At 39.1% G+C, this 26,318-nt stretch overlaps 1 protein-coding gene and 1 long non-coding RNA gene across 7 annotated transcripts in view; one reads left to right on the top strand and one right to left on the bottom strand.

Moving 5' to 3' along the window:
- The window catches only part of LOC122531946, a 125,966-nt gene that overhangs the window by 19,005 nt on the left and 80,643 nt on the right, over positions 1 to 26,318 (bottom strand). For 4 of the 6 annotated variants that reach the window (XM_043660285.1, XM_043660288.1, XM_043660287.1 and 1 more), the window contains exons 3-4: positions 16,518 to 16,610; positions 350 to 484 (exon numbers count right to left, since the gene is read on the bottom strand). In XM_043660285.1, the coding sequence (XP_043516220.1) occupies positions 350 to 484; positions 16,518 to 16,610 (228 nt within the window). Of the gene's footprint in view, positions 1 to 349; positions 485 to 5,356; positions 8,343 to 16,517; positions 16,611 to 22,512; positions 22,892 to 26,318 lie in introns of those variants that run through there. The other 2 variants (XM_043660291.1, XM_043660289.1) reach the window with 2 other exon arrangements.
- LOC122531952 lies at positions 22,994 to 26,023 on the top strand. The gene is made up of 3 exons (XR_006307423.1): positions 22,994 to 23,207; positions 25,272 to 25,548; positions 25,666 to 26,023. It is a non-coding gene; the product is annotated as an uncharacterized LOC122531952 (long non-coding RNA).

Genomic DNA, 26,318 nt, shown 5'->3' with positions numbered 1-26,318 from the left:
AATAATTCACCATTAAATCTTCGCTTTTTTATCGGTGAAAATAATTACAATTAAAAAAGAAAAAAAAAAAACTAAACGTATACGTATGTATGTGCTTGAAGAGGTTAAACAGGGATTTCTCACTCCCGTTTCAAAGGTTATAAATGGAACTTTGCCTCGGGTGTTTCAGATAGCAAATGACTGTCCGTGCAATGTTCCTGTACTGTAATTTTCATCGAAAACGACTCACAGTTAGAGAAGAACGAGAGTGTCTTCGTCAAACTGGTCGTCGAAACTCGTCTTGAGATTCGTTCTTATTCGTTCGTTCGACTGGTGAGCTTGGCTGATCGCGCGCGTAATCGCTACTTACGAAACATTCTGCCGCGTCGTCCATGAATCCGAGCTGGAACCTCTGCTGATCGAGAAAGCTCTCGGCCAGTGCGCGGCGCAGCGTGTCGGGCGGTAGCGCGCTCTCTTGCGAAAACTGCAGCTGCGAGAAAAGGTCCTGCAACAGACAACGTGGCGAACGCGACGTTTAATGTCAGTCGTTTTCAAAATAAAGATTTATAGAGGAGAGAAGGTTTATTTAGTTTAAACGAGAAACTATTCAATTTAGTACGTTCGACGGCGATTTGATTAAATATATTTTCTTCTGCGTACCAAATACCAAATTTTTGCGTTGGATTCTATGAAATCTGCGTGTAATGGTATATACTTTCGTTCGTCTCGTAATTTTAAACCGATGGCAAGAAATTTCCTGTCATTTGAATGTCTTTCTGATATTTCAATTTTGAATTCCGCGTATGATTCGCTAAGATTCGCATTTGTTTTATAATTCTAAACGATGACGAGCAATTTCTTTTATTCAAGTGATGATCAAAATGATCCTATACGTTATGCTCATCAACCGGGATATTCAGTTTCCCGGTTAGACGGACGTTGGACGACGAGACGTTCTGATGAATAAGGGCATTTAAGGCGACATGATGTTGCACGGTGAACAGAATAGGATACGGACAGTAGCAAAGAGCCTGCACATGTCACACGAAGACTGTGTAAATATCTCTGTTTGTAGGACACGTGTATCGCGTTACCAAGAAGATGCACTGGCCACGAGCCATGAAGACATTATTGTGTAACGTCCCATGGAAACTTTTGCCCCTCGGGGCATTGGACAACAATTACCGCATAAATGTCATGAAAATGTAGGCAACATCGCGCAACGTTATTTATAAAATTCGTATCAACGTCACAAACAGTCAAGCGTCAATTTTTTTTTTTTATGCAAAGCGACGTTTTCGATTGATATTTTATATTTATAGCATAAAATATTAAATAAAATGAAGAATCAAATGGAAATTCATCGTATCCTCATTTTATAACTATATAAAAAATTACTAATAATCTAGATTCAAATATAAAATAAAATAATATTAAATTTATTAAAAAAAAATTATATATATTAAAAATAAATTTAATAATATATAATAATTTTTATAATTTAATAAATTTAAATTTATAATAATTCTAAAAATTAAAATTATTATAATAATTAATTCATTTGAATAATAATTTAAACTAAAGTTTTTGAAAAGGGCATATTACTGTGGTAAAAAAAACTGAAATTTAATTTTTACTATCCAACAAGGATTTAAGTTAGGTTAAATTTATGTAAAGTTTCAAGCAGTTTATCTTCGAAAGTAAAGTTTTTTAAAAGAAATATTAAACCATCGATGAATAAGATAAGCCTTGTCAAATTTTCCGCTTTCTGGTAGCGTAAAAGACCAATTTCCTCGAGTCGTTTGTTATTATTCATGAATTCGAATCCTGGATTTCCATACTGAAGTGGCCACCATTTTGGCGACAGGTCCTCGTCTTCTTTCCTTCCTCGTAACCTAAATTTTATCCGATCTCGCGCCACAATTAACCGTATCCACTCAAACAGACAGACAATAATCAATCAGTCATCAACAAAACTGCATAAAAAAATTTCTTTCCTTGTATTTATCAAAATTCTTTCTCAAAAATGGCAATTCCTCTACACTTTCTTCTACAAAATTCTACAGGCAAAATATTCACAAAATCATAAGAAAATAATTCCATCATCACACGGTGGAAATACAGAAATGGGCCAAAAATCACTTCCTACTGAAATAAATCCGTAATTCTTTCAATATATATATTTTAATTTTCTTTTCTTGCAGACTAAAGTATAAAAATTAAATTAAATTAAAATTAATTTTTTCTTATATTTTTACTAAAAATAGATGGAAAGAAGACTTTGGTCTCGTACTTCACCTTCTAATATTCTACAGAGAGCATAATCGATCCAGAAAAATTTGTATTCACAAATCGCAAACGCCATAACTCACTTTCAACACGACCGTTTCACCGAGCGAGACACAACACGAGCCTAGCCTGGCAGATTTTATGCACGCGCGCGAAATTTAAGAACGCGAGTGTGCGGGGGACGTCGAAGAAAGCAGAGCGTTCGTTGGATCTCTGTTTAAATCGGGTCGCGTCCGCGGATGTATCGGTTCGCGATAGTAAATCGTGGTAATCGGAGAAAAAAAAAAAAATTGAAATCGAGAGTCAGACGGAAGCGCGGCAGCGCAATAGCTAAGCGCAGCGCGGATCGAGCCCCGAAAGGAAACTCATAACGCCCGCGCGCTCTCGATTTCCCGTTGCGTAAACGTATGCAAATGTAAGTGTATGTAAATCGGATCGGCAACCCGAACGAAATCCTCGCACGCCTAAACGATCCGTTTCTTTTCGCTGATCAGCGTGTATCCTAGCCTCGACTGGAGGTAAGCAAGGGAAACGAGAATTTCGAAACGTTCGGAACGCTGCGAAACCTCTGATGGCGGAGCCATCAATTGCCAATTTTGGTTAATTCTTTCCACGCCGTGGCTGTATATGTACAACTGGACGTTCGTTCAACAAATGGGTACGCTTAGAGCAAGATTCCAAAAGAAATAGTTGGACTCCTTCGAGTAAATAAACTTGCTACTTCATTCGTAGTGCTATCAAGTTATTACTCTTTTTTTCATTTCTTCGAGAAAACGAAGTTCATTAAAACTTTCTAGCAAAGAAATACGTGCTAGGTCGGTTCACTGACTAAAGATGTTTATTAAAAATTAAATTCAACTTGTTTTACTTGATTTTAATTGCCATTTTACACGATCACGTGAATCTTCAAATTCCCTAACAATTATATTACTATATTTTACATCACATATGTCAAACCTTGTAATTATTATATTTTGCACTATATATATAATATTATAATATTATATATAATATTATATATAATACACTATATTATAATATATATAATAGTGTAATATATTATAATATATATAATATATATAATACATATTACATTATATAATAATTTTATAGTGTAATATATTAATATTACACTATATATTTTACACTATGTAAAATATTGGTATCGATACGTAGCAAAAATGTAAATCTCTTCAAGTACAGTTAGATAATAATTTCCTGAACGATAAAATAATTTTAAACAAATAAATAATATATATCTATACGTTGGAAATAAATGAATATATAAATAAATCTAAATGATTCACTGAATACGTTGTCCCTTTTTCAAAGATGCGTTCCTCTCAGGGAGATTGTGCGAAAAATACGCGCGAATAAACGGCAACAAACGAGTTAGTTTCGCAACTAGTCCTCGACCGATCGGTGGTCACACGTAGAAAGTCGGCGGCACGCACCGCTTCGGGCTCATTGCTCAACGCGTGCAGCACTTCGAGACGCAGCGACGAGAAAAATGTTAACGAAGGGTAAAAAACGAAAATGCATGCCGCGCTACGCAACCGTGTAATGGCTGCACAGCGTCGGCAATTTTCTACGAGGATCGATCGAGGTTCTGTTTCGAACGAAGATTGATGTTTAACGGCGGCAAAAAGGTCCGCTGTAAGAGATCCACGAAGATCAAGGAAACGTTTCATAATTTTTGAAAATATTATCTCAATTCTTCTGCAAACGAATTTGCAGTTTGATGGTGATGAAATTGGAATTTTTCCAGCTGCTGCGCGATCGCGATAGAAACCGCACGCGAGTCGAGTTCCAATTAAAATTGCTGTCCAAGATCGTCAAGGGAAACTAGTTGAGAAAGCAAATCTTGATCGGTTGCTCTTAATCCGAGAGAACGCAAATGGCTAGGTGAAATTCTTCAATGAAAGTCGTTCGATGAGTGTATCGAGAGAAAGATAACGATAATCTGAACGTCCACGCGCATTGACAAGGATGTTAGAGTTCAAAGCAGATTATAGCCTAGTATCGGAAAAAAACCAGCTCGGTCGAAGCTGTATTGACCATTTCGTGTGAAATCGGTGAATGAAAGCGACTCAGCTCTAAGAATTGAAGATCCTGCTCGTTTTATTTTTAGTGCTAAATTAATTTTATTATATAAATATAAATAAATATAATAAAACGATTATATATATTATATATTATTATATAATATATTACTCTGTATTATAATAATATTATTATATAATATATTACTCTGTATTATAATAATATTATTATATAATATATTACTCTATATTATAATAATATTATTATATAATATATTACTCTGTATTATAATAATATTATTATATAATATATTACTATATATTATAATAATATATAATAATATATATAAACGATTATATATATTATATATTATTATAATATATTACTTATTAGTTTATGAATAAGCTGTTTAGCTTATTAATTCTGCACCCTGACGAAAAGGTACACTTCAGACATTAAAAGTTACACTTAGAAAACGTCTAATTGTTAAGAGTACGAGAGAGCTACTCGAGTGTCATGAGCGCGAGAAATCGAACACTAACGACATTTTAAAGAGGAGCCATGTGCATTACTTGGAATGCTCTCGCGCGCAGAGCCACTAATTCTTATCTCGCCCGCCTTAATGCGTTTTAAAGAACGTCAGTGGCTTGAACGTCCCTTTCAAAAGGGCGGAAAAAAAGACACGTCCATTAAGTTTCTTTGAGAAGATGCAGAAAGAAAAAGAAAAGGAAAATCACAGACAGATTCAGACTCGGGCGTTATTACGCGACGATATTCCCAGAATGTTGCACAGAGTATGATACGAAAAGATACACCTGCGAAATATATTTCTAATTACAATTCTATTCTTCTAATTGTCCACTAAATATTATTCTAATTTTCTGTTTGATATAATTCCAATTCTCATGTAATTTTAATTCTCTGCTTTTCCAATTCTCCTAATGTTCTGCTAATTGCAAGAGTTGAGTTCTACTTTTTTTTTTTTTTAAGTCACGTTCATAATCTTTCAAGGAAATGTTCAACACGTTGATTATACAATTATTACTTTTCGCAGATGGTTCAACTCGATGTTGGACGGTGTGTCCTCCCTCTCCATACCGCTGTCCTCCTCATCCTCTCTGGCCGCTTCTTCAGCTTCGACTTTTGCCACCATCTCGTCCTTCTTCCCGTGATCCAACGGCGTCGGCGTGTTCGCCGACGCGTCCTGGCGAACCTTTATCCACTTCAACATTTTCTTCCGCGATATTATCTCTCGGCCGCGGAAACTGGCTCTCACAAGTGTCTTCGTTTCATCGTAACTCGAAATCGTGCCGATCTTGCACACGAGTCTCCACTAAACGACACTCGAACGATACTCAAACGTTCCTCCGGAAATCCCGCGAAATCAACGACATTCTGTTCTACGATCTTTGGTTCAACGTAGTGATACGTAATCGTCCTCGTTTCATTTTAAAGTCAAGTTTCAGAACTTGAATTCAACGAGTCCGTTCAGAAATCTAATGATTGATTGATTTAATTCAAAGTGCACTAGTCTCAAAATTTCTTCTCGCCAAGATTCTGTCGAGTATATCGTAGATAAAATTCTGAAAGTATTCCAAAGAGAGGAAACTTGAACAAATTACAATTAACCTTCACTAAATATTGTCTCGTTTGAACTCAACGTACGTTCAACGAAATTTTTCCAAAGTCCACTAAGCTCCAACACACCATGGAAACGCAACACGCGGCACGAAATTGCGTTTGGAAATCGAGATAACGAGCGACGTCTCTATGGACTGGCCTCCAGCAAATACAAATTCTCACTCGTAGAGAGATAGTTCTGTTTGCAGTGTGTCTACACACAGCGATTCGTTAGCCCGCTCGATCCACTCGTTGCACTTGCCACACGCAGCCACACTCTTCCTCTTTTTTGTGTCCCTTGGCTCTGACACCGCCGTCGTAATTTCCTCGATTATATATATCTTTCTTTTAATTTTCAGCTCAGAGCGACGAAATGAGAAACATGCAAAAGTAGTAAAGTAGTTGTAATTTTCTCGAATAGTTCTTAGCTTCTTCGGTAACGTTTTATTTCAGTATCGACTCGTAGGGCGGAGATTGATGAAAATTTCCGACCGTCTGCGTCCACTTCAGCTTCACTTTCCAAATTAAAATCGTCACAGTGCGATTACTCGGGCAATTTAATTCTCGACTTTTGCTTTCCTGGCATCGCTTTACAAATTAAAAACGACGTTCCAGATTCTTCGATTAATAAATACATCCAGCTTTTAAATATCCTTGCCGCTTCGATTTCTTTAGCAAATTGACATTCCCTCCAGCGTTAGTTTGCAAACTGAGCACGACTTTCCAAACTTCCGATACCAATTATTTTAACTTCCTTGCCAACTTCCCGTTTTAATCTCGCTCCGCAAACACAGATGAATTCGCTGGTCGCGCGCAGTTCGAGACGATTTAATTAAACTCCCACCCCGGTCGATCGTTCTCGCTCTGCCACCTCTCACAATTCGCCACCTAATTCTACAAATTAAAATCTCCACTGCAGTCGATTTATTCCAGTCGATTTTAGATTGCAGGACGCAACGTTCGACGATCGAACGACGCGATGCTGGCTGGAGGGGAAAGGCAGGCAGGCAGAGAAGAAACGCCACCGGACGGGAAACAGGTGGCCGCGTTGTGAAAGAGAGTAGTAGTCCTCCTCGGCAGATGAGCCACCATCGGCGAATATCCCAAGCAGGATGATTCGTGTCCAGGCAGTTGCATGCCGGATGTGCAGGCGCACAACCGAGAGAGAACCCGTTGCCAGACGAGTCGTAGACTCGATTAAAAACGTGAAACTCGTTTGGCAAGTGAAGTCACCGCGGGTTCGATCTACGCCGGTGCTGTTTCGCGCTTTGAATAAATCCTCTAGCACCTCTTCCGCCAACGTCGTCGACGCCTGGGAACTTTATTCGCTGATAAACAATTCGCTGAGGAAGATTCACTCGCCCCGGGAGCAGATTCGCCTCGATAAAACGGTTTTTTTTTTTCTTTCTTTCTTTCTTTCCACGCGCGATTATACGGTGTTTAATGATTTTTGCATTTTCTTCCCTCCCCTTTCGCGAGTTTCACGATGGAAAATCATCGGCCCATTGTGTTCCCGTGCAACGAGGAAGCGAATATTTTAGAATATGTATATTCCCGACGAATCGGCAAGGGGAGCCTCTCTTCCGGGCGTTAACGACTCGTTGCGTCTCTCCCTCGGCTCGTTCGTTCCACTTCAGCGTGCCACGTGCTCCGTTCCTTCGCCGACATGGTTCCGTGCAGATTCCTCGCGGCGCATCTCGATCGAGGATGACGCCTCGACATTCGTTAACTCCCGAGAACCACTGCTCGACGTCCTAATCTCGAATTTATACTTTTCTCCGGGGCTACGAGAACGGTTCTCTCTCGACGTGAGTCTGAAAATCAAAACGACTGGGGCCAATTGCGAACATTCCACATAGTAGGTAGCTTCTAGTTCACGCGTTCTTTCTTGAAACTTGCGAATCCAAATCGGAGAGTGTGTCGTCTGAAAGCTTTAAACTTGGTCGCATCGATTTGCTATAAATTATTCGCGAAAGCCCAGATTAAACTTTCCACGTTTCACGTCTCGGTCGTGATGTTTCCTCGCTCCACTGTGCACCGATCTCGTTTTTTTTAAAGGATCACAAGCACAATTAACTGTCTCCGCTAAACACGATCATCAACGATATCTCGTTCCTTCCACTATCGTTAGAAAAATCAGTCTCAGCTTTCGTCGAGATGTCTCGAAGCAAAGATTTCAAGTATTCAGAAAAGTCTTCGCACACGCTCGAACTTCGTTTCTTCGCGTTCACTGAAAACACAGAAGAAACCTGGACGCGATATCGGCGTTTGATAGAATTCAACCCTCTGGTTTTTCTGCCGTTGCAAAATGTTGCGTCGGCGTCGAAGCCCGGTGAATCGCGTTGAATCGCAGAGAACGAACACGAGACTACCTGCACGCGGCGGCCGTGCGCTCGTCGTACCTGAAGGCAGCGACTCGCGCCGTGCTGGCGAACAACCCCCACCCTTTCGTTCCGTCTCTCTTCCACTCGTTTCTCCCCTCCTCTTTCCCCTACCGTCGACGCGGGCCCTACATAGATCCGAGAAGCCAGTGACGTCATCTCTGGTTAGCTGTCCTACGTTCACCAACCTGGCCCGACCGCCGGCCCAACCAGGCCTGTACACCCGGGGCACCTCTCCCCGTGGCCTCTTTTTCTCTCGAAAGATAAGAATCTCGCTTTCTGGAAGAGACTTTTTGTGCACGAGCGCTTCGAGGAAAGAGAATTTCCCGAAATAAAGGACTAGGAATGGAAAAGAAGTCTTTTGAAACAGAAAGAAATCTTGACAGATTTGGAAATTATTATATAGAGGAATTATGAGCCCTAAAGGATTGAACTTATCAAGAACCTCGGCAAATGCAAATTATTCTTGAATTAAATCGTAAAAAGTGGTAATCCCTATTATCTCCGGACGTGTGCTATTATTAGCCTTAACCACTTGCGCTGGCAACTGATTGCGGACCATAACGAGTGACCATATACAATAATTCGTCGTTTTTTTTTTTTTTTTTTTTTTTTTTCTTGAACTCGTCGGTATGATATCACTGAATAGAAATTATTGAGAAGTGATAAATATATTATTTGTTCTGCCTATTTCGTTTTACGTAAATATACTTAAAACTGAGAGAATACTGCAATTTTGGGGACAAAAAGTTCTCGAAGTGTGTGGCACGTCATTCCAGCGCAAGAGATTAAATAACCTTAATGTATAAGATTTATATTCTCTTTTCTTTATTCTCTTAAGTCCAGTTTACAAACATTACAGTTTCTCAACATTGAAACTATTAAAATGTAAAATGACCAGCTCATAATTTCAGACAGACGTAGAACGATGCATTTTTTTTTAAAGATTTACATGATTTTTCGTAAAACACATTTACGAAGTATTACAAAGTGTACTATAATTATAAAGTTTTCTTATTTTAATGTTTCTGAAGGAAATTTTCAGTACGATAGTTTTAATATTAAATACGCGCGTAAAATAGTAAAATTTCTTCTTCCAAAGATAAGTGATGAATTTCATACCAGTTACAGTACAATAATGATTCGCGGATCGGAGGATCCTCCGGGGCCAGAAAATATGTTTGGAAAGGGGATTGGGAGCAGGTGCTGCGGACAAGGTTGAATTAGAGGGATACAGAATCGAGCCAAGTCTTCGAATGAGAAATCCAACGTTATAACAAAGGATGTAAGAAACAAAAGGTTCATCGTCGATCTACGAATTTCCCATCGTGAGGAAATGGAACCTCAACTGCGTTTGCGGATGGATTCTCGACAAACGCACCGAAACTCGAAAAGCTACGTATGTGCACCAAGAAACGGAGAAAGTTCTGTTATCAGGCCACATAAAACTTGCTGGACGCCGACACGATTCCTTATCTATCGAGCGTAAGCAACACGTGCGAAGAACAAACACGCCCGGCTCTCACAATCAAGACAATTAAAATATACCTCTTACAAATCCCCGAGACACCTTCACCGAGGCACTCTTCTCTTAAATAATCCACGTTTCTCCAACAATTTCGAGATAACGTCGCTCTCGTCTTCCTGGAAAGTGCTCGGAGGTATAAATGTAGAGATACAATATAAATAATGTTTATTTCATGGGAGTAATGATGATAGAATTAATATACAAACAATTAAACAAGATAAATATTTATTCAATCAACACGAATTAACAACTCAAATAAACTCTCACGATTCTCACGACTCGGTTTTTCAACTCGCTCGACCCTGGTCCTTTTTTTAAAAAGAAAAGCGCTCCGTGCCTACTTTAAACTTCCCAGAACTTACATTTTATCATATTTCTATGATCAACAAACAGGTCATCTGTTATATTTAAACATAACTAAAATTATAACTACAGATTAATTATAATACCACATAAATGAAAATGACTTAACAGCCTTAACAGCGATCTCAGCCGAAGGAAACGCGAGCGCGTTACGTAAAGAATTATAATCGTCGAACGTTTTGCTCCTTGAACAAACTAGTTAGAAACCAGAGGAAAGCTTGGTAAGTGCACGAACACGATTAGAACGCGTTTAAGTGCTTGGAGTTTGAAATCGCCAGGCGCTGGAGAAAATCCGAGCGGATTGCTTGCGACATTTATGCAAATCTCGTGCGGCATTTAGCTCCAGATAGCCGCACGGACGTGCAAAAAAGGAGACGACTCGCCCCGCTGGGTCAGGCAGTTTACTTGCGAGAGAAAGAGAGAAAGAGAGAGAGAGAGAGAAAGAAAGCTGCGCGGCTCCACGCGTTGAAATCACCGCGTATCATACGCCCCTGAGGTCCACATTGCTGCTCTCGTAGAGCTACGCCAGTCACGAGGAACGGACCCGTGTCGTCGTGAAAGTGTACGTACGTACGTGAATCGCACGAGAACACGGGAGAGAGAGAGAGAGAGAGAGAGAGAGAGAGAGAGAGAGAGAGAGAAAGAGACGAGAACAGTTCTACATATCCAGAGGGACAAAAGCCAGTTCTACATATCCAGTCGTCGATGCACGAGATACGATTGGGTCCTGTGTCACCACCGCACAAAAGGAGGGAGATCCGACGACGCGAAAAACCATAGCGGGCGGAAAAAGTGGACACGCAGCACGTTTACGCTTCAGTATACCCGAGATCGAATCGCGCACCTTGGCAGAGATACGCTTACTATCCTACCTAGCGAGAGTTCATTCAGAAGTTTTATAAATCGAATATTCCATTCTCGCGTTTTTCGACTGTCTGGATGTTCTGAGAGTTTCTTCTTTTTTTTAGATTTGGAATTTGATTTTAGAATTTTTAGACTTCTAGACTTTAGATTTGGAATTTTATTCTTCGATTTCTCTGGTGCTTTCGAGAACGAGGATTCGAGTATTTTGATCTTTAAACTCTCAAATTTTAATATTCAGATATCTTATTTTTCAAATATCAGGATTTCAACATTAGAATTTTTCAATATTAGAATCTCTGAATATCCAAATTTCCAAGATGTAAATTACCAAGTACGCAAACATCCAAATCTTTAAATTTTCAAATTTTCACATTGCTAAATTAAAATAGCAATGTAATATTACGTTTGAATATATACCTTTCAGTGGAGACAGTTATGAGCGAGAGTTCATTCAGAGGTTTATAAATGTTTGAATTCTCGTGTTTCTCGATTTTTCGGATCTTTTCAGGTTGGAATTTTTCAGACTTCTGGCTTCTTCTTGTCTTTAGATTTAGAATCTCATTTTTTCCAAGTTGTTTGAAACTTTTTTCTTCAAGGGCTTGAATTTTTCCAATTTCTAAACTCTCAAATTCCCTGTTAATATCCAAATCCAAATATCTATATGAATCTAGGAAATTTGGAAATTTCATAATTTGAAAATTTGGAAGTTTGAGAGTTTGGTAATTTCACAATTTGAACAGTTGAATAGAAATTCGAACACCTAAATACTCCAAATTCTCAAACATCAGACAAATATCCCCCCGAAGCCTCGAATTTTTCAATATTCAAACCTTCAAATATTCAGACTTCCAAACATTCAAATTTCCAAATATTCGAATTAAAAAATTACCAGACTACGGCATCCGGCGATGAAGCCCGAAATGTCGACGAAAATGATTCACGCGTTATTCACAGTGATGTTCATTGACGATCGTTGAGATTTGGAGCGTAGGAGGGATCCGTTTCCGTTTCGATATTCACGCAACAAGCGCTTCCTGCTGAGACTTCGTTTAGTACGCAATTTTGTTTAGGAAGAAGGAAATACACGCTACGAAACCTACGTGTCTCACACGACTACTTTAGTTACGCGTTCGACCGCCCACGATTCCTAGTTATTGAATAATAACTAGGAGAAGTGAATGGCGCTGGATAAGGAGTCTTTCATCGTGAGCGACGAGTTTCAATTTGTTTGCGGAAAATGACACAACACCTACGAATACCGGAAATTGATCATTATCAGGTTGAAGTAAAAGAAGAAACAGCCGCGAAAGAAATTTATTTATACCGTTTCGTTTTTCTTTTGAATCGTGTTCCCTTACAAGTATGACTGTTTCCATCTGTAATGACACAAATTTCTGATAACAGGATCTATGAACTTATTAAAAAAGTGACTTTTACTCACAGAGAAGCAACTAAAAACGACAACAGAAAAAATTGATATGTCTTCTTAATAAAAAAAGAAGAAATGTCTGTTTAAGAACTTTTCATTAATATCCGCAAAAATCATGGTGTACTACACCATGAAAGTTGTGAAAAATACCATCAGATCCAGTGGAAATAACATGCTGTGAAGATTAATTAATTGATAACATTAATGGATTCGCAAGTTAAAAGTCATTGTAGTTTATAAGAATAAAAAAATTAATAATACTTTGTATTTAAAAAAATTAGTAGAAATTAAAACAGACTGATATAATATTTTCTAATGATTATCGATCGCTACAAACGCTTTGAAATTCATTCATTTCACGCTAGTAAAATTATTTCAACTGTGCCACAGGCATTTGAAGGTAAAAAAAAAAAAAAAGGATCTAGTCGAGAGGGATTTTTTGCAGAGTCAGGAGGTGCAAGTTCAAGAGGATCATTCAAGACGCCCGGAAGCAAAGGTGCATGGTGTTGGTAACCGGTGCAACCGCAACGCGTACCACAAATCGTACTCTTGGCACTAGGCGAAATGAGAACAGATTCCATGGACTCTAGTATTGCACATGCACGGGTTCAGTGGAATGTAACTGTTCATCTAGTCGACGCTAAGAACCAACGTCTTTGATAATGGATCCTCAAATTGCCCAAATTGGCCATTATCCACGTGGACAGCTGTACAAGTAATTTGCGCACGAAAACTTGCGCTTACGCGATCCTTAATCGTTTGTCTCTTATTCTCGGATCGCCCGTGCTTGTGTAAATAATAAAAGTTCATCGAGACAGCGTAAATTGCCCATTAAATGGCCAACCATTAGCAACTAAGCTATTAAATAACATTTATCAAACGTCAAAGTAAATTTGAATAATTACTGCCATTTTTTTGATAACGAATATCTTCTTCTACTTTTCAATTGAACATTTCGTTTCTGACTCGTGTTAATAAATTTACACACTAGAGTGTGCAAATAAAACGACCATAGAACTTTCCATCAACGTAGAAAACTGTTTCGAGAAAGTACGCGACTTAAAGGGGGCGAGACACAAGTGTGCGAGGTCAAGAGAGTCGTAAAGTGAAAGAATCAAGGGGTCGTATCGGTTCGTTTTAACCCCGAAGGAATTTCGGCCCTTGGAACACGTTTCCCTGGTGAATCATCGCGAGCTGTGTCAGGTCGAATTCTTGGATGATGCATGTATCGCTTCTCTGGTATGCAGAGTACTTCCTCTTCTCGGAACGAACTTTCTGACGCTCTTGCTTACACTGTATCGTAGTTTCTTCTCTAACATTCTGACCTCGTGCTTCCAAAAATGTTCCATTAAAACTAACCTTCGACTCCAACGTTCTCCAACGTCACAGTCTCGTTCGCAGAACCCATTCATTATCTTACGAATTTGCTATTTCTGTTCCCTAACTCATCTCTCCCTAATCTTCTAACCCATTACTTAAAGATTAAAAAAAAAAAAAAGAAAAAAGAGAAAGAAGAGTCGGATCTAGCTTCAAAATCACACGAACGAAAGGGAGGGGAAAAAAAAAAATATCGCAACAAAGAAACACGCGAACACTCTACGGTGGCTATAGAGCCGAGGATAGCCTACATGTTCCTGCGAACCTGGCTGGAAACACGGTATCCTCCGCCTGCGGCAATTAACTCACGAGATTGCTAATTAACCCCGTGAGAACACCTGGGTGGATCCCAATGTGTGTTCTCCTTTGGTTTTCTCGTCCCAACATCAAGCGCGACGTACGTTTCGTTTCGTACGAGGGCTTTTTCAAGAAGTCTTACTCGCTGCACGTTTACTACAATGAACCTGAAACGACATGGAGGGGCACTTTCCGTTCTCTCGGCCAATCGTGCAACACCAGAGAACGTGTTTCCCAGAGGAGAAAGGTCTCCGCGAGCCCGTTACGATCGCTGCGCCTCCGTCGAAGTTCAATCGCACAAAACTACCACCTCGATCGCGCGGTTCAATGCGTCCGAAGTTTCCCTTAAACTTAAACCTAACTTTTCAATTTACGAAATATTTTGGCATTGCTAAAAAGTCGCGAGAAATTCCCACTGACGATTAATGTCGCCGTGGATTTACGACGTAACTCTTTGAGTATTCGGTCGGGGACAAAGCTGCAAATGATGTACAACGGATTAGACGAACATAATCAGGCCGCTTCAAACAATCAGTTGAAGTATTACAATGCGTTGTTGAACTCTTTGACTGGAATTAGACTTTTGCATTTCGGATGATTTTAGCGAGCAGTCAAAGGAGCAAGAGCAGTCAAAGGAGCAAAATAAAAGCATGAAATGTTTAAAGTAGAGGATTCGTCATAATAATCTCTTTAGATCCTCCTCCACTCGTAAAAACGTGAAACTGCACAGACATTAGTACCGTTTCCTCGTACTCATCTCAGTATTTCAATCGCGAAGAAATTACGAACGACCCCGATCAATTTCTAAACCCCGAAAATTGCACGCTTCTTTCGGTTAAATATTCAGACAATCGTCTTCAAACTTCGACGAATGTAAAATCAAACCACGACGATCCACGAATCGATGGAAGAGAGACGAGCATAATCCGAAGGCAGATGACGGTTTCATTAAAAGCCGCCTTGACATCTTTACGTATCGATGAGCTCCGATGGCTGGCCAACAAAAGCGGACAGCCTTGAAAGTGGTTTTCGCGTGCAACGGCGTTTGTCAGAGGCTGCGATTTCGCTCGTGCGATCCGGTGGCTCCCACGACGATAATGAAAACGCAGCCGAAGGGGGAGGAAACGGGAGCGCGCTCGTCGAGAGATAAAAGTGCCAGGGGAGCTCTCCTCGAGGAGCTCTCGGACGAATAAGGATTGCCTTACGGTTGACGCGTAACGTGTCCATTTCGTGTTACATAGCCAATCTCCCGTAGGTAATCTAATCTTACAGAAAAAAGGAGTAAAGTACCCCCCTCCCTCTCCTCAGTTGGTTTCGCCACCTCGCGCGTATTATCACATTTCTGCCAAATATAATGATAACACTATTGATATATTTCCAACCTGTTATACATTATCAAAGTCAAAATCAGCGGATTATTCACGAACCGAAGGGAAAAAATTTGTATTTCTCTTGTGTGCAATTAACAGCGACAGCTGGAAGTGACTCGATCGTTCTGAGCATCTCAGAATTTATGTCATTGTCGTAAATTAAATATCATGATGAATAGATAGCGTCTCGGTGGTACAACCGAGCAGGAGGGCGATTCCACGAGTCGAGAAGATGGAACGAAACTTTTTTCACTACACTCTCTCACAACTTTGTTCCCGAGGAAAATTGTTCGTTTGAAAATTTATCACGTACAGTTGAATTTAACCTCTTGCGCTGGAATGACGTGCCACGCACGTCGAGAATGTTTTTGTTCCGAAATCGTAATATTTCACTCAGTTTTGAGTATAAACTTAAGTAAAAACAAAATAGGCATGACAAATCATAAATTTATTACTTCTCAATAATTTCTGCACAGTGATATATACGACGATATAGCGGCGAATTATTGTATATACGGTTTGGTCACTCGTTATGGTCCGCAATCAGCTGCCAGCGCAAGTGGTTAAGGCAAAAATCGCCAATACGAAACGCAAGAATTTTTCGTTTTAAAATTTCCAATAATTAACATTTACAGAAAATTAATTAATTACAGACAACGACCGAAAGTAAATACCGATCGATTTCACGCGTTCTGACCTCTAATCCCACAAACGCGAAAACGTGGAACTTTGTTCCATTAGAATTAGAACCGAGACGAATGAGAAACGTTTTGGCGGAAAATTCATCTTTTCACGGACGATTTGTCCGTTTCATCACGGACCTTGACAAACAATATCCGGTGACGAGAGACAATATCTCGCTGGTTCTTTCTTGAGAAACGCTAGTTCAGTCGGCTCTTAATGAGCCTAAAAACTCCTGTTTCTCGTACTTTTTCTTTATTCAACGCCCAGAAGGGAAAGAGATCTGTCTGGCTTACCTTGAGGGCGCAGAAGATGCAGGATTCCCGCATACAGGCGTGTCCAGAAAGCTCCCTGAAACTCCGCCGGAAGATGTCCAGGTGCCACAACACCTGAAACGCGAGAACATGAATTTTTAAAGCCGCGTAAGATCGACCTTCGCTGAAGATATGTCGTAAATTTCGCTTTGGAAAGTGAGTAATTTAGCGGTTTTGATGGAGGAAATCTTTTGTTCTTTTTTTTTTTCAGATCGATGAAAATAGATACTGTTCAATTCGATTTGTGATACTTTTGTATACTTCATATTGAATGTGTGATTTTATTTTTACACACATTTTTACACGATTTTGATATTTACACGATTTACACATTTACACACATTTTTACACGATTCACTGTGATTTTATTTTTACACACATTTTTACACGATTTTGATTGTAGTGTACTCCGATATAGACCAGTGAAATATAATCTACTGAAGAATTCATTATAAAAAACATTTCCCGTGAAATTCTTCATTCAAATCTTTATTATACACAGTGATTAAAAATTTTCTGTTAAAAAGCCTCTTTTCGAACAATTGAAAGAAATGCAATGGTACTGATGTGCACGCGATACGAGGAAGCAAATATATAAATGCGACAGTATAATACTGGGTGGCTCGATTGTAGCCCACCGTATCGTGAGCGCATTATTATTCAGAGGGAAAGTAAATCACAATATCCGCGGCCATGTCCTGCTGCAAAGCGGAACATTATTTTCGCCTTTCCGGCTTGACAGGCTAAAATATCCGGTGTGCGTCTCGAACGCGTACCACATTACACGACAAAGGGACGAACAAAGAATAATAACGAGTAATATAATTATTCGGAGAAACACTATGCGTTTAAGTGTTTAGTATTGTACGTACAATTTTTTTTTTTCACCATTTTATCGAATTTTGAATATCAGGTGGAAACTCGCAATTTTTTTTGAATCTTTGTGTTGGCCTAATATTCAATGAATTTAATAAAATGGCGGGAAAAAGTTATGCATCAAAGAAAGGTGAGGTTCCAATTTTTAAATTCATTGCAGACTCATTTTTACTTACTTACAACAATTTATAACATTTTAATAACAAAGAAAAGAAACGTCTTCACTTTTCTATCTGGTGCGTGGATGGAAAAAAACGTCACAAAATAGAATGAGCGGTGCATTTTGAAAATAAAGGTTTCAAGCTCTAAAATGAACCTGTTGTTAGCGATAATTAGTGTACAGCGTGATACACTACATAGTGTATAATTCATTTAACAATGTACCTAAGTTTATATAACGATAAAATATACATTAGTTTATTGTTACAATTTCGTTTTACTAAATGTATCAAGCAAGGAACTATGTACATATATGTTTAAAGATGAATGCAGCAATAAACTCTTAGATTTCTGGCAATTTTCAGCAGAATTTCACGATGACACACAGCAGAAGTCCAAGATTTTCGCGATGGCCTAATAACACCGATATTTTCGACGACCAGTTTGCAATGATAATCTGTCGAGTAGGGGGAGGGGCGAAACACGCGTAAAAAGAAATTGCCTTTCCGTGCAATTAAGTTAATTGCAGAGTTCGAAATCGCCCAAGGAAGCACGTTCATCGCGATACCACGCGGTCCGATTTAATTAGTTCTAATATATTTTTGCACGAAGGGAGAAAAAACGCCAGCTAGCTGGTCACACTTGTGGCTCGCGTTGCCACCGAATTTATTGCAAGTTAATTCGATTTCAAGTTCATTCGCGCCGGGAGGAACTGTGCTAATTCGATTAAACTGGGGAGAAATCGGAGCGTTGTAAATTCTAATTAACTTCTCTTTTCTTTTTTTTTTTTTTTTTTTTTGTCTCAGACTCGTATTGCACATTCGAGGACAAACGACGAATATAAAATAAACATAACTGGTGGGCTGGAGGTATGCTCGTTCGTTTCAATTCTTTATAAATATTCATTCGGGAACAGGTCAATCGTTCCTACATCGACAGAAGTAGTTCGTTTAAATTGCAGAGATCGTAAATTTTTCAATTCGATCCTGTTTAACGAAGAAATTTTTTTTTCTTTCTTTTTGCTAGAGATTAGCGAATATCGATCGTACGTTTTATTTTCGTGCTTTCAAGGTAGAACATTTCGAAGGAATGCCACGTGTCAAGCACGTTTGAAATGAATAACGCAAGGATTCGCGCGAGCTGATAAATGTATCGAAACGCCTCATTCATGTTCCCGCGTTACGAGATCCGCGAGGTTCTCTCTCTTTTTGTCGAGCGTTATCACGAAAGGAAGATCCAGACGTGACGTGTACATGAACGCGGGAAAGTGTTTTCATTGAATGGACGTGTTTTGAAAGACTCGTGGGATCTAACAGGTAAGCCTGGTAAAACCGGGGTCCTTCTTCGGGCATCAATATGGCTTCCAGGTCAAGTCGAAGTATTATAATACTCGGAGAGGCAAGTGCACGATTCGAAAGAAAGATGAGTGTAAAATGAAATATGTAGGAATGAACACACGTTTGAATCAAATTAATATTTTAATCTGTTTCAAATATACTTACGTCGAATTAATATTTAATCAAAAACTACGATGCAAAGGCTATTTAAAGAAGTATATATTTCTATTCTACGAAATTACGTGTGTGTCTTGTATTTAATTGGTTTTCACAAAATTTTAGATACATTCGTCTAATTTTCCACGACAGATGAGAGAAGAGAATTATTTAAAGAATGAAAAATGAAAGAATTATTAATCTCGTTAATTTACAAGGAACGGGAATGCTGGTTCCACCTCGATTCATATTAATTGAGGAGGTAATCAACGTGTGAAGCAATTAACGGGGAAACGTTACGGTAACGGTTATTCATTCTGTTTATCGAGATGATTAGTTGTTCTGTTACAAGATGATGGAGTAATTTATTGGGAAACTCGTCAATCAATCAATACCTTTCACTTAGTCAAATGCCTGTCGTAATACTTTTATCAGTTTAAAATCTCTTTGAGAATTTTTATCCCAGGATTTTCCAATTTTTTCGTTCTTTTCTTTTGCATTTTGATATTTTTAATCTTAATAATTTTATAATTTTCTAAATTTCTAACCAACTTTCGAAATTTAATAATTCGACAAAACCAATGCAACAGGTCAAAAATTTGTCAAGCTGCTCTTAATTATATTAATTATTGTACGTTGTCTTGACGGAAGCAAGTTCTCTCACAAAAATTACAATTGCAGACTGTACTAAATACCTAATTATCGTTGCATGACTGCGAAGCATTCGTTTGTATCTACTTTGTAAAATAACGCGTTTATCTTGAAGACAGAAACACGTATAAAGTCTTCCAATCTTTTCAAGATGTTTCTTTTTCTTTCCTCTAAATTACACCATAACTCAAAATATACCGTAAACTGCAATTTCAGTTCCTGTAAAGATTAATCTAAAATTGAGAAACTTGCATCCTTTGTAAATTCAATTTTCGATTTTATCATTCTTCTCTTCTATCAGTCACACGTTCGTTAATTCAATTAGTTTCATACCATGGTTATCATAGTTACCAATTATCGATTGAATTCTATTATTTTTCTAAAAAGCTTTCACTCGTTTTACGAATGTTAGCTACACGGTTCTTTAAATTATTATTTCGCAATAATTGTCCCTCTACTTAGAGAAAAATCCAACTAATTGATTAATCCAGAATCACATCAAATATATAATTAATCATTGCGAAACAAAATTATTTTGCAATCATTCTTTTCATAAAATAGCAGATATTTCTAAATTTATACGATCCAGGAAATGAAATGATCCACCAGAATTCTTTCACCTCCGTTCGCGATGTTTGCAAAAACTGTTTCATTCTCGATTCGAGCGACTCTAGCGTAATTCAACGTCGGAGTATTGTTTTTCTCACTCTGTGACTGCTTCGAAATCCGAAAAAAAAAGGAAAAAAGCAACAGGGGAAAAAAGGTTTCTTAAACTTTATACAGCGGTGAGCGTATTAATTCACCGATTTCATCACGAAAGTGGTTCGTTCCCCACAGGTGTATCTGATTTGCATGCGTCCGACAATTTCCATACGACGATCAACCCTCCGTACACACATACACACGGCTGACTAATCGCGAGAACATCTAAATGAAAAAAAAAAAAAAAAAAAAAAAGAACGTTACGCGGTGATGCGGAAACGCGTTTCGATCGCTGTGCTCCAGATTACGCGTTCATTCAGAATCGCTGGCAACGAGGCGAGGTGACGGGAAAACGAGAGGAAAATGGATAGTCGCCGCATAGTTGCGAATTTCTCGCGGCTGCTACTCGCACTCCACTATCGTTATTATCGATAAAACGAGCGAATATTGGCCGCGGCTGTGTTCCAGTCGCTCCTTTCGGAGCGGCCATCGTTAAATGTGCTCTGCGACCAGTTTTCTCCATTTCGAGAGTTGCTCGCGCGTGAAAACGCCCGGAGAAGCCGGTACATACATGGTGAAACTATTTCGCGACTGTTGCACATCGAAAATTTTGCAAAATCCGTGACCAATGCGGTGTAAAATGGCTTGTAAAATTGAGGATACGTTTAGAAATCGATTAGCAGACTGCGGATTTTCAGGAACAGGTTTACATTTTTTTTAAAAAAATGGGATACTTCGACGAATCGAGCGAATTTTTTTTTATATTGAATTTTTTGAATATTCGGTAATCTAAATAAAGATGATCGGAGATGACCGAACTTGTAGATTTAAATTAAATTCTTTACCATGCCAACTTGTCAAATATGTGTGGAAAATATAAACTTTGAATCACTCAATTTCCTCTATGTGGATTATCTGCCATCTTACCATCAAATGCAAATTAAAACCTACTTAATTTTTATGCCATGAAAGCTTCGGCCACAGAGATTAATCAGAAGAGAAACTTATATGGAGAAAGCTTCACGCGTCTACGAGTGAAAATTTCTAATAGCCAACGTCGTCTTTCACGCGCGTGAACAATCGGCCAACGATTAATTAACGATTAATTAATTAATATTTAAAAACAAATTTTTAGTCTACTTGAACAACAAAATGGGTCCAGGTGTCAACTATGAAATAGTAGATGGATCTAAAAAAAAAAAAAAAAGAAGAAAGAAAAAAATTCCCGAGCAAAAGTCAATTCCATACAATATTCGAACGAACATTTCAGAACAACCACATGCAGAATTTCGCCTGTTACTTTGGCCATGCATTTCCATTCCTCTAAAAATCCATCGCAATCAAACCGCCGACCACAACCCGCAGCCGGGCCCACCAATTCCATCCGCGCTGCGAAATTTCTGAAACCTCAAAACCGCCGCTCTACAAAATGTATCTACGCAACGAATCCTCCACGAGAGGAGCACGAACGGAGTTGCTGTGTGTGTGTACGCGGGCTCGGTGATTTAAACCGAGGATATCGAATCAACAGGTACACAGCCTCGAGAGATCGAGATACATGTAACGGTATACGCGTTATTGTAGCGTATCGAACAGCGAACCATCAGAGGGAAATCGCCTCTTATCATACGAATCTGCGCGATCCGTGGCTTGTGACTGTGAAATTAACGAGAACATCAGATCGTTATTATTAATCGTTGCTAGTCGATTTTATTTCGGCAAAAGTTCACCAAGTTCTCTATTTTAATTTCGACGAAGATTCAGAGAAGTGAAGTTAGAAAAGTGTTGGCAAAATTGCGAAAGTTGCAATTAATATTTGCATCTGTCGTTATTTTGGAACTTTCGTACTTCGTAGTCGATAAGATACTATTCTAATGACAAGAGAAGCACAGAAGTCTTTAGAACAGCTCAGCTTTCATTTGCTTCCGAAATTTGTAATATTCAGAATGCGTGTTCGTTCCGTATATAAATAGTCAACGTGAAACAAATCTCTACGCAAGGTTCTCATTCGTGAAACTACAAGCATACACGAATCTACATTACTCGCGAAGCGAAATCTAATTTGACACTCGTGAGGGGGAGGGAAAAAATCAAACCTTGGCGATCTGGAAAAGGGCTTGCCTCCTCGGCCTCTGCTCCTGCTTCATCCTCGTCCTTTCTCGGCTCGCTACGCGAACGATTCCTCTCTTGGCCTCGCGAGACGTGTTTCCTCACTCTCTGGCACGATAACAATTCCTCCAGATCATCCACGATCGTTTTTCAATGGGCCAACGACGCCAACACTGTACATGGTTCAACCTTTCTTTCCTTCCTTTTATTTATTTATTTATTTTTTTTTTTTTTCTACTAAAACGAACAACACGAGAGCACAGGACGACACACGAGGGTTGCGCGCGAAGTAACAAGTACTCTCTCAGCCGGACGTCGATGCAACAATGCCCGGATAGGGCTGGAACCACTCCGCGCCGACTGCAGCGCCCGTGGGACTCCTGCGGGCAGGTTGGTAAACGCGCCGGGCCCGCGTTCGTGCCGCGAAACTATAGTCACTGCCGCGCGAGCTATAGCATCGACGGGGCGCGCTATAGTGCGCGGAGTTTCTGGACGGAGTCGGGGACTCCAGGGACGCAAAACATACTGGTGTGTGTCTCGGCATTCTTGTTCGAGCCTTGGGTGTTTATTGGGTGTAGCTTTTAACACGTTGTATAGTTGTTTCACGGTTTTGGGCAGGTGAGAGATAGATTTGGAATTTTTTGAAAGCTTCTCGAGGAATCATTGGATTTGAAAACTTCAGGTATTTATTAAGATGAAGGTATATTGTTAGGATATATATTTTAAGATAAGGCGATATTGTAAGAATATATATTTTAAGATAAAGCTATATTGTTCGAAATTTTAGTCGATAATTGATAGCAGACTTTTAGTAGATAATAGATATTTTAGTAAATATTTTGCGAATATCTGAGGACACAAGTCTTTCTTCCATTTTTGAAAGCAAAGATGATAAACTTCCTACACAACGTGCACAAACACCGGACAATTCGAACGAAGCATCTACGAAAAGTCTTTACAAAGGTGAACAAGCGGATGCGTCCCTGCTGTTTACTACAGTCGGCGCAGTCATTTTTACTACGGTGAAGTGTAGCGTGGGTGAGAGGCCCGGGGTCAGTTGCGAGCAGGAGAGGGAGAAAAAGGGCGGTTAGGTAGGGAGAGCCGGGTTTTCGAACGAGCGGAAAGGGGAAGTGGCCACAGGGGAACAGGGCCACGGAAGAGGCCCACGAGGTGGTGGTGTGGGGGAAAGGGGAACGCGACGAAGACGCCGGTGAACGTACCTTATTTACTAGCGTGTAGTGACACAGAGGATAAAGGAAGGGGGGAGAGAGTGGAAGAAGAGTGGGCCCATCACGACACCGACAACATTTTACGTTACGCTACGATGCTACGAGATTGTTACGCAATTTGATTCGAGAGAGAATGAGTAATTTTGGGAACTCTTTCCCCCTTCCGTTCTTTTTCCCTCTTTCACCGCTCGAGGGCTCTGTCGATGCGTATCTGCGTCCAATTTTTTACGTTTAGCGTCCCGCGGCAATTCACACCGGTGGACTCGTTGTTCCATTGTGGGCGTGTGAATCGTGAGCCGACTTTATCAATACACCGGGTTTTTCGTGTACGCTAAGTTGCTGAATGAACGTTCTAATCGTTCGTACACGCGCGTTCGCTGCGTCGATATTAATTGGAAACGAGACTGCCTGGAAAGGAATTTTTGTCGTCGACGATGTTTGATTTGTCTTGCGCCATTGTCAATTTTCGTTTCACGAGATATGAACGTGTAAATCTTCTTAATAAAGTATTTCAGTTTTGTAGACTTGGATGTAGACGTACGCGTCTCGAATTTTTAATTTTAATTTCCCTGTGTAAATTATTGTTTTATTTCCTGCGTATTTAGAAACATACATGCGTATAATTTCTTCTACGTTAGAAACGTGTAATTACGTGACTTAAAGTCTACTATTTGGAAACTTACTCCGAAAATATTTAATATTCTTTTACCAGGTTTTCAGGCAAACCAACGACGTATTTTACCAACGACAATATTTTACATTTTCCTATTCTACGAAATGAAAATTGACTTCTGTTGTAAAAAACAATACTTACAATTTATCAACTATTAAAATTAAATTTATCGTAAGTTTCCAGTAAAAAGTTTTCACGAAACAAACGAGGCAAATTAACATCTGTCATAAAAAAAAAGCCGCAAGTGAAACACAGTAATTTCAAGTCATCATCACAATGTCCGCAAAAAAAGAAAAAAAGAGAGAAAAATATCATTCACAAAACACTGTTTATAATGTCCAAAAGACGTGAACTTACATACGTATTTCAAAACGGTTCCATTTGTTTGGAACACGTGGGTAAAAATACCCATCATTTTCTTGGTACATCGTCCGTAAATCCATATGGCGAATCGATAAGTGAATTCTTCCGAATGTGACTCGTAGAACGCGAGAGATTATCGCTCCTTCTACGAGTCACTCTTCAGTCGTTCTTGCAACAGAGCTTATTCCATTCGCGCGTAATAATCGTAAACCTTCTCGCGCGTAAAATATCGGCACGTGTCTCGGATGGTAGAAAAAAAAATGACGTCTCGTAAAGGTAAAAGACATTTAAGAAGCCCGAGAGAACGATTGGGAAATCGTTAGAAGAAGGAGGAAATTCAAGAACAAAAATACGCGGATATTTCAAACCTTCTGAATTCGGATAAAGCGTTCTGGAGAGTCGAGAGAATAGAGTCGACTTGGTTTCAAACGTGTTCTTTTCTTTTTTCTGTTTTTGCTTTCAAACTGGAAACACGAAGCAGATTTAGCTGACGCCCTCGCAACCGGTCTGGAGATTTGCATGGCGACCGTGCACGGATTCTGGATCGTTTCTACGCGCTTCGACTTCAGCCTTCGACGAAACAACGCTAAGTTTAGACTCGCAGAAAGATTATCCAGATGGAAAAAGAGAAACGGAATATTTCTGCGATTTATTGGGATACGTAAAAGCTGGCGAATTATGACGATCTATGAGAAATGATTCAGGAAAAAAGATGGAAAAATATTTGTCGAGAATGACGTACGACAACGTGGGAAAAGGTTCGAAAGAATTTTGAATTTTAAGAAGATCAATTCGCTTCGGAATGGAGAGATGCTTTTTTGTATGTTTTTATGATAAATGTAAATCAACCATGTATATGTCATACATTGCCTTAGGTACTGTGAAAGCCTCGATAAAAGCGTAACCGAGTGAAGGCTACGAGACGCGGTATCAAATAAACGCCCTGAAAAGTTCTTTATAATTGCCCTAATTTCATTTAATGGTCCACAACGTTGCAAAGTAACATATGAAATTGGAGATAATTGGCAGCAGAGCTGTTTCGTACTTGGCAAAGTGAATGGATCTAGCATGGAGGACCTTGTTCCTAAATGTCTTTGCGTGAACAGAAAAATAATAAAAATACCTACTACCAATGAAAAAAAAATAATAAACTCAAGTGCAAATTGTTTTCCAATACTTTCCAGCCCAGATTTCTAATTTCTTCAAAGATCCTCCGTTCTAAAAAAAAATATTATCGAGTATTACATATTAAATTTCTTTTTTAGCGATTCCACGATGTCAAACGTTCAAGTTTCTTATAATTAGAATAAATTCACAAGAGAGAGACAGAGACAACGAAAGTAGAAGTACAATTTTAGTAAATTTAAATAAAACCTACTACCAATGAAAAAAAAAATAATAAAATCGAGTGCAAATTGTTTTCCAATACTTTCTGGCCCAGAGTTCAAATTTCTTCAAAGATCCTCTGTTCTAAAAAAAATATTATCGAGTATTACATATTAAATTTCTTTTTTAGCGATTCCACGAT

The sequence above is a fragment of the Frieseomelitta varia genome, unplaced genomic scaffold (genome assembly GCF_011392965.1).
Source record: "Frieseomelitta varia isolate USP_RPSP 00005682 unplaced genomic scaffold, Fvar_1.2 scaffold_428, whole genome shotgun sequence".
NCBI lineage: Eukaryota > Metazoa > Arthropoda > Insecta > Hymenoptera > Apidae > Frieseomelitta > Frieseomelitta varia.
Note: the sequence above shows the minus strand (reverse complement) of the source record. Positions and strands in the feature narration are given on the sequence as shown.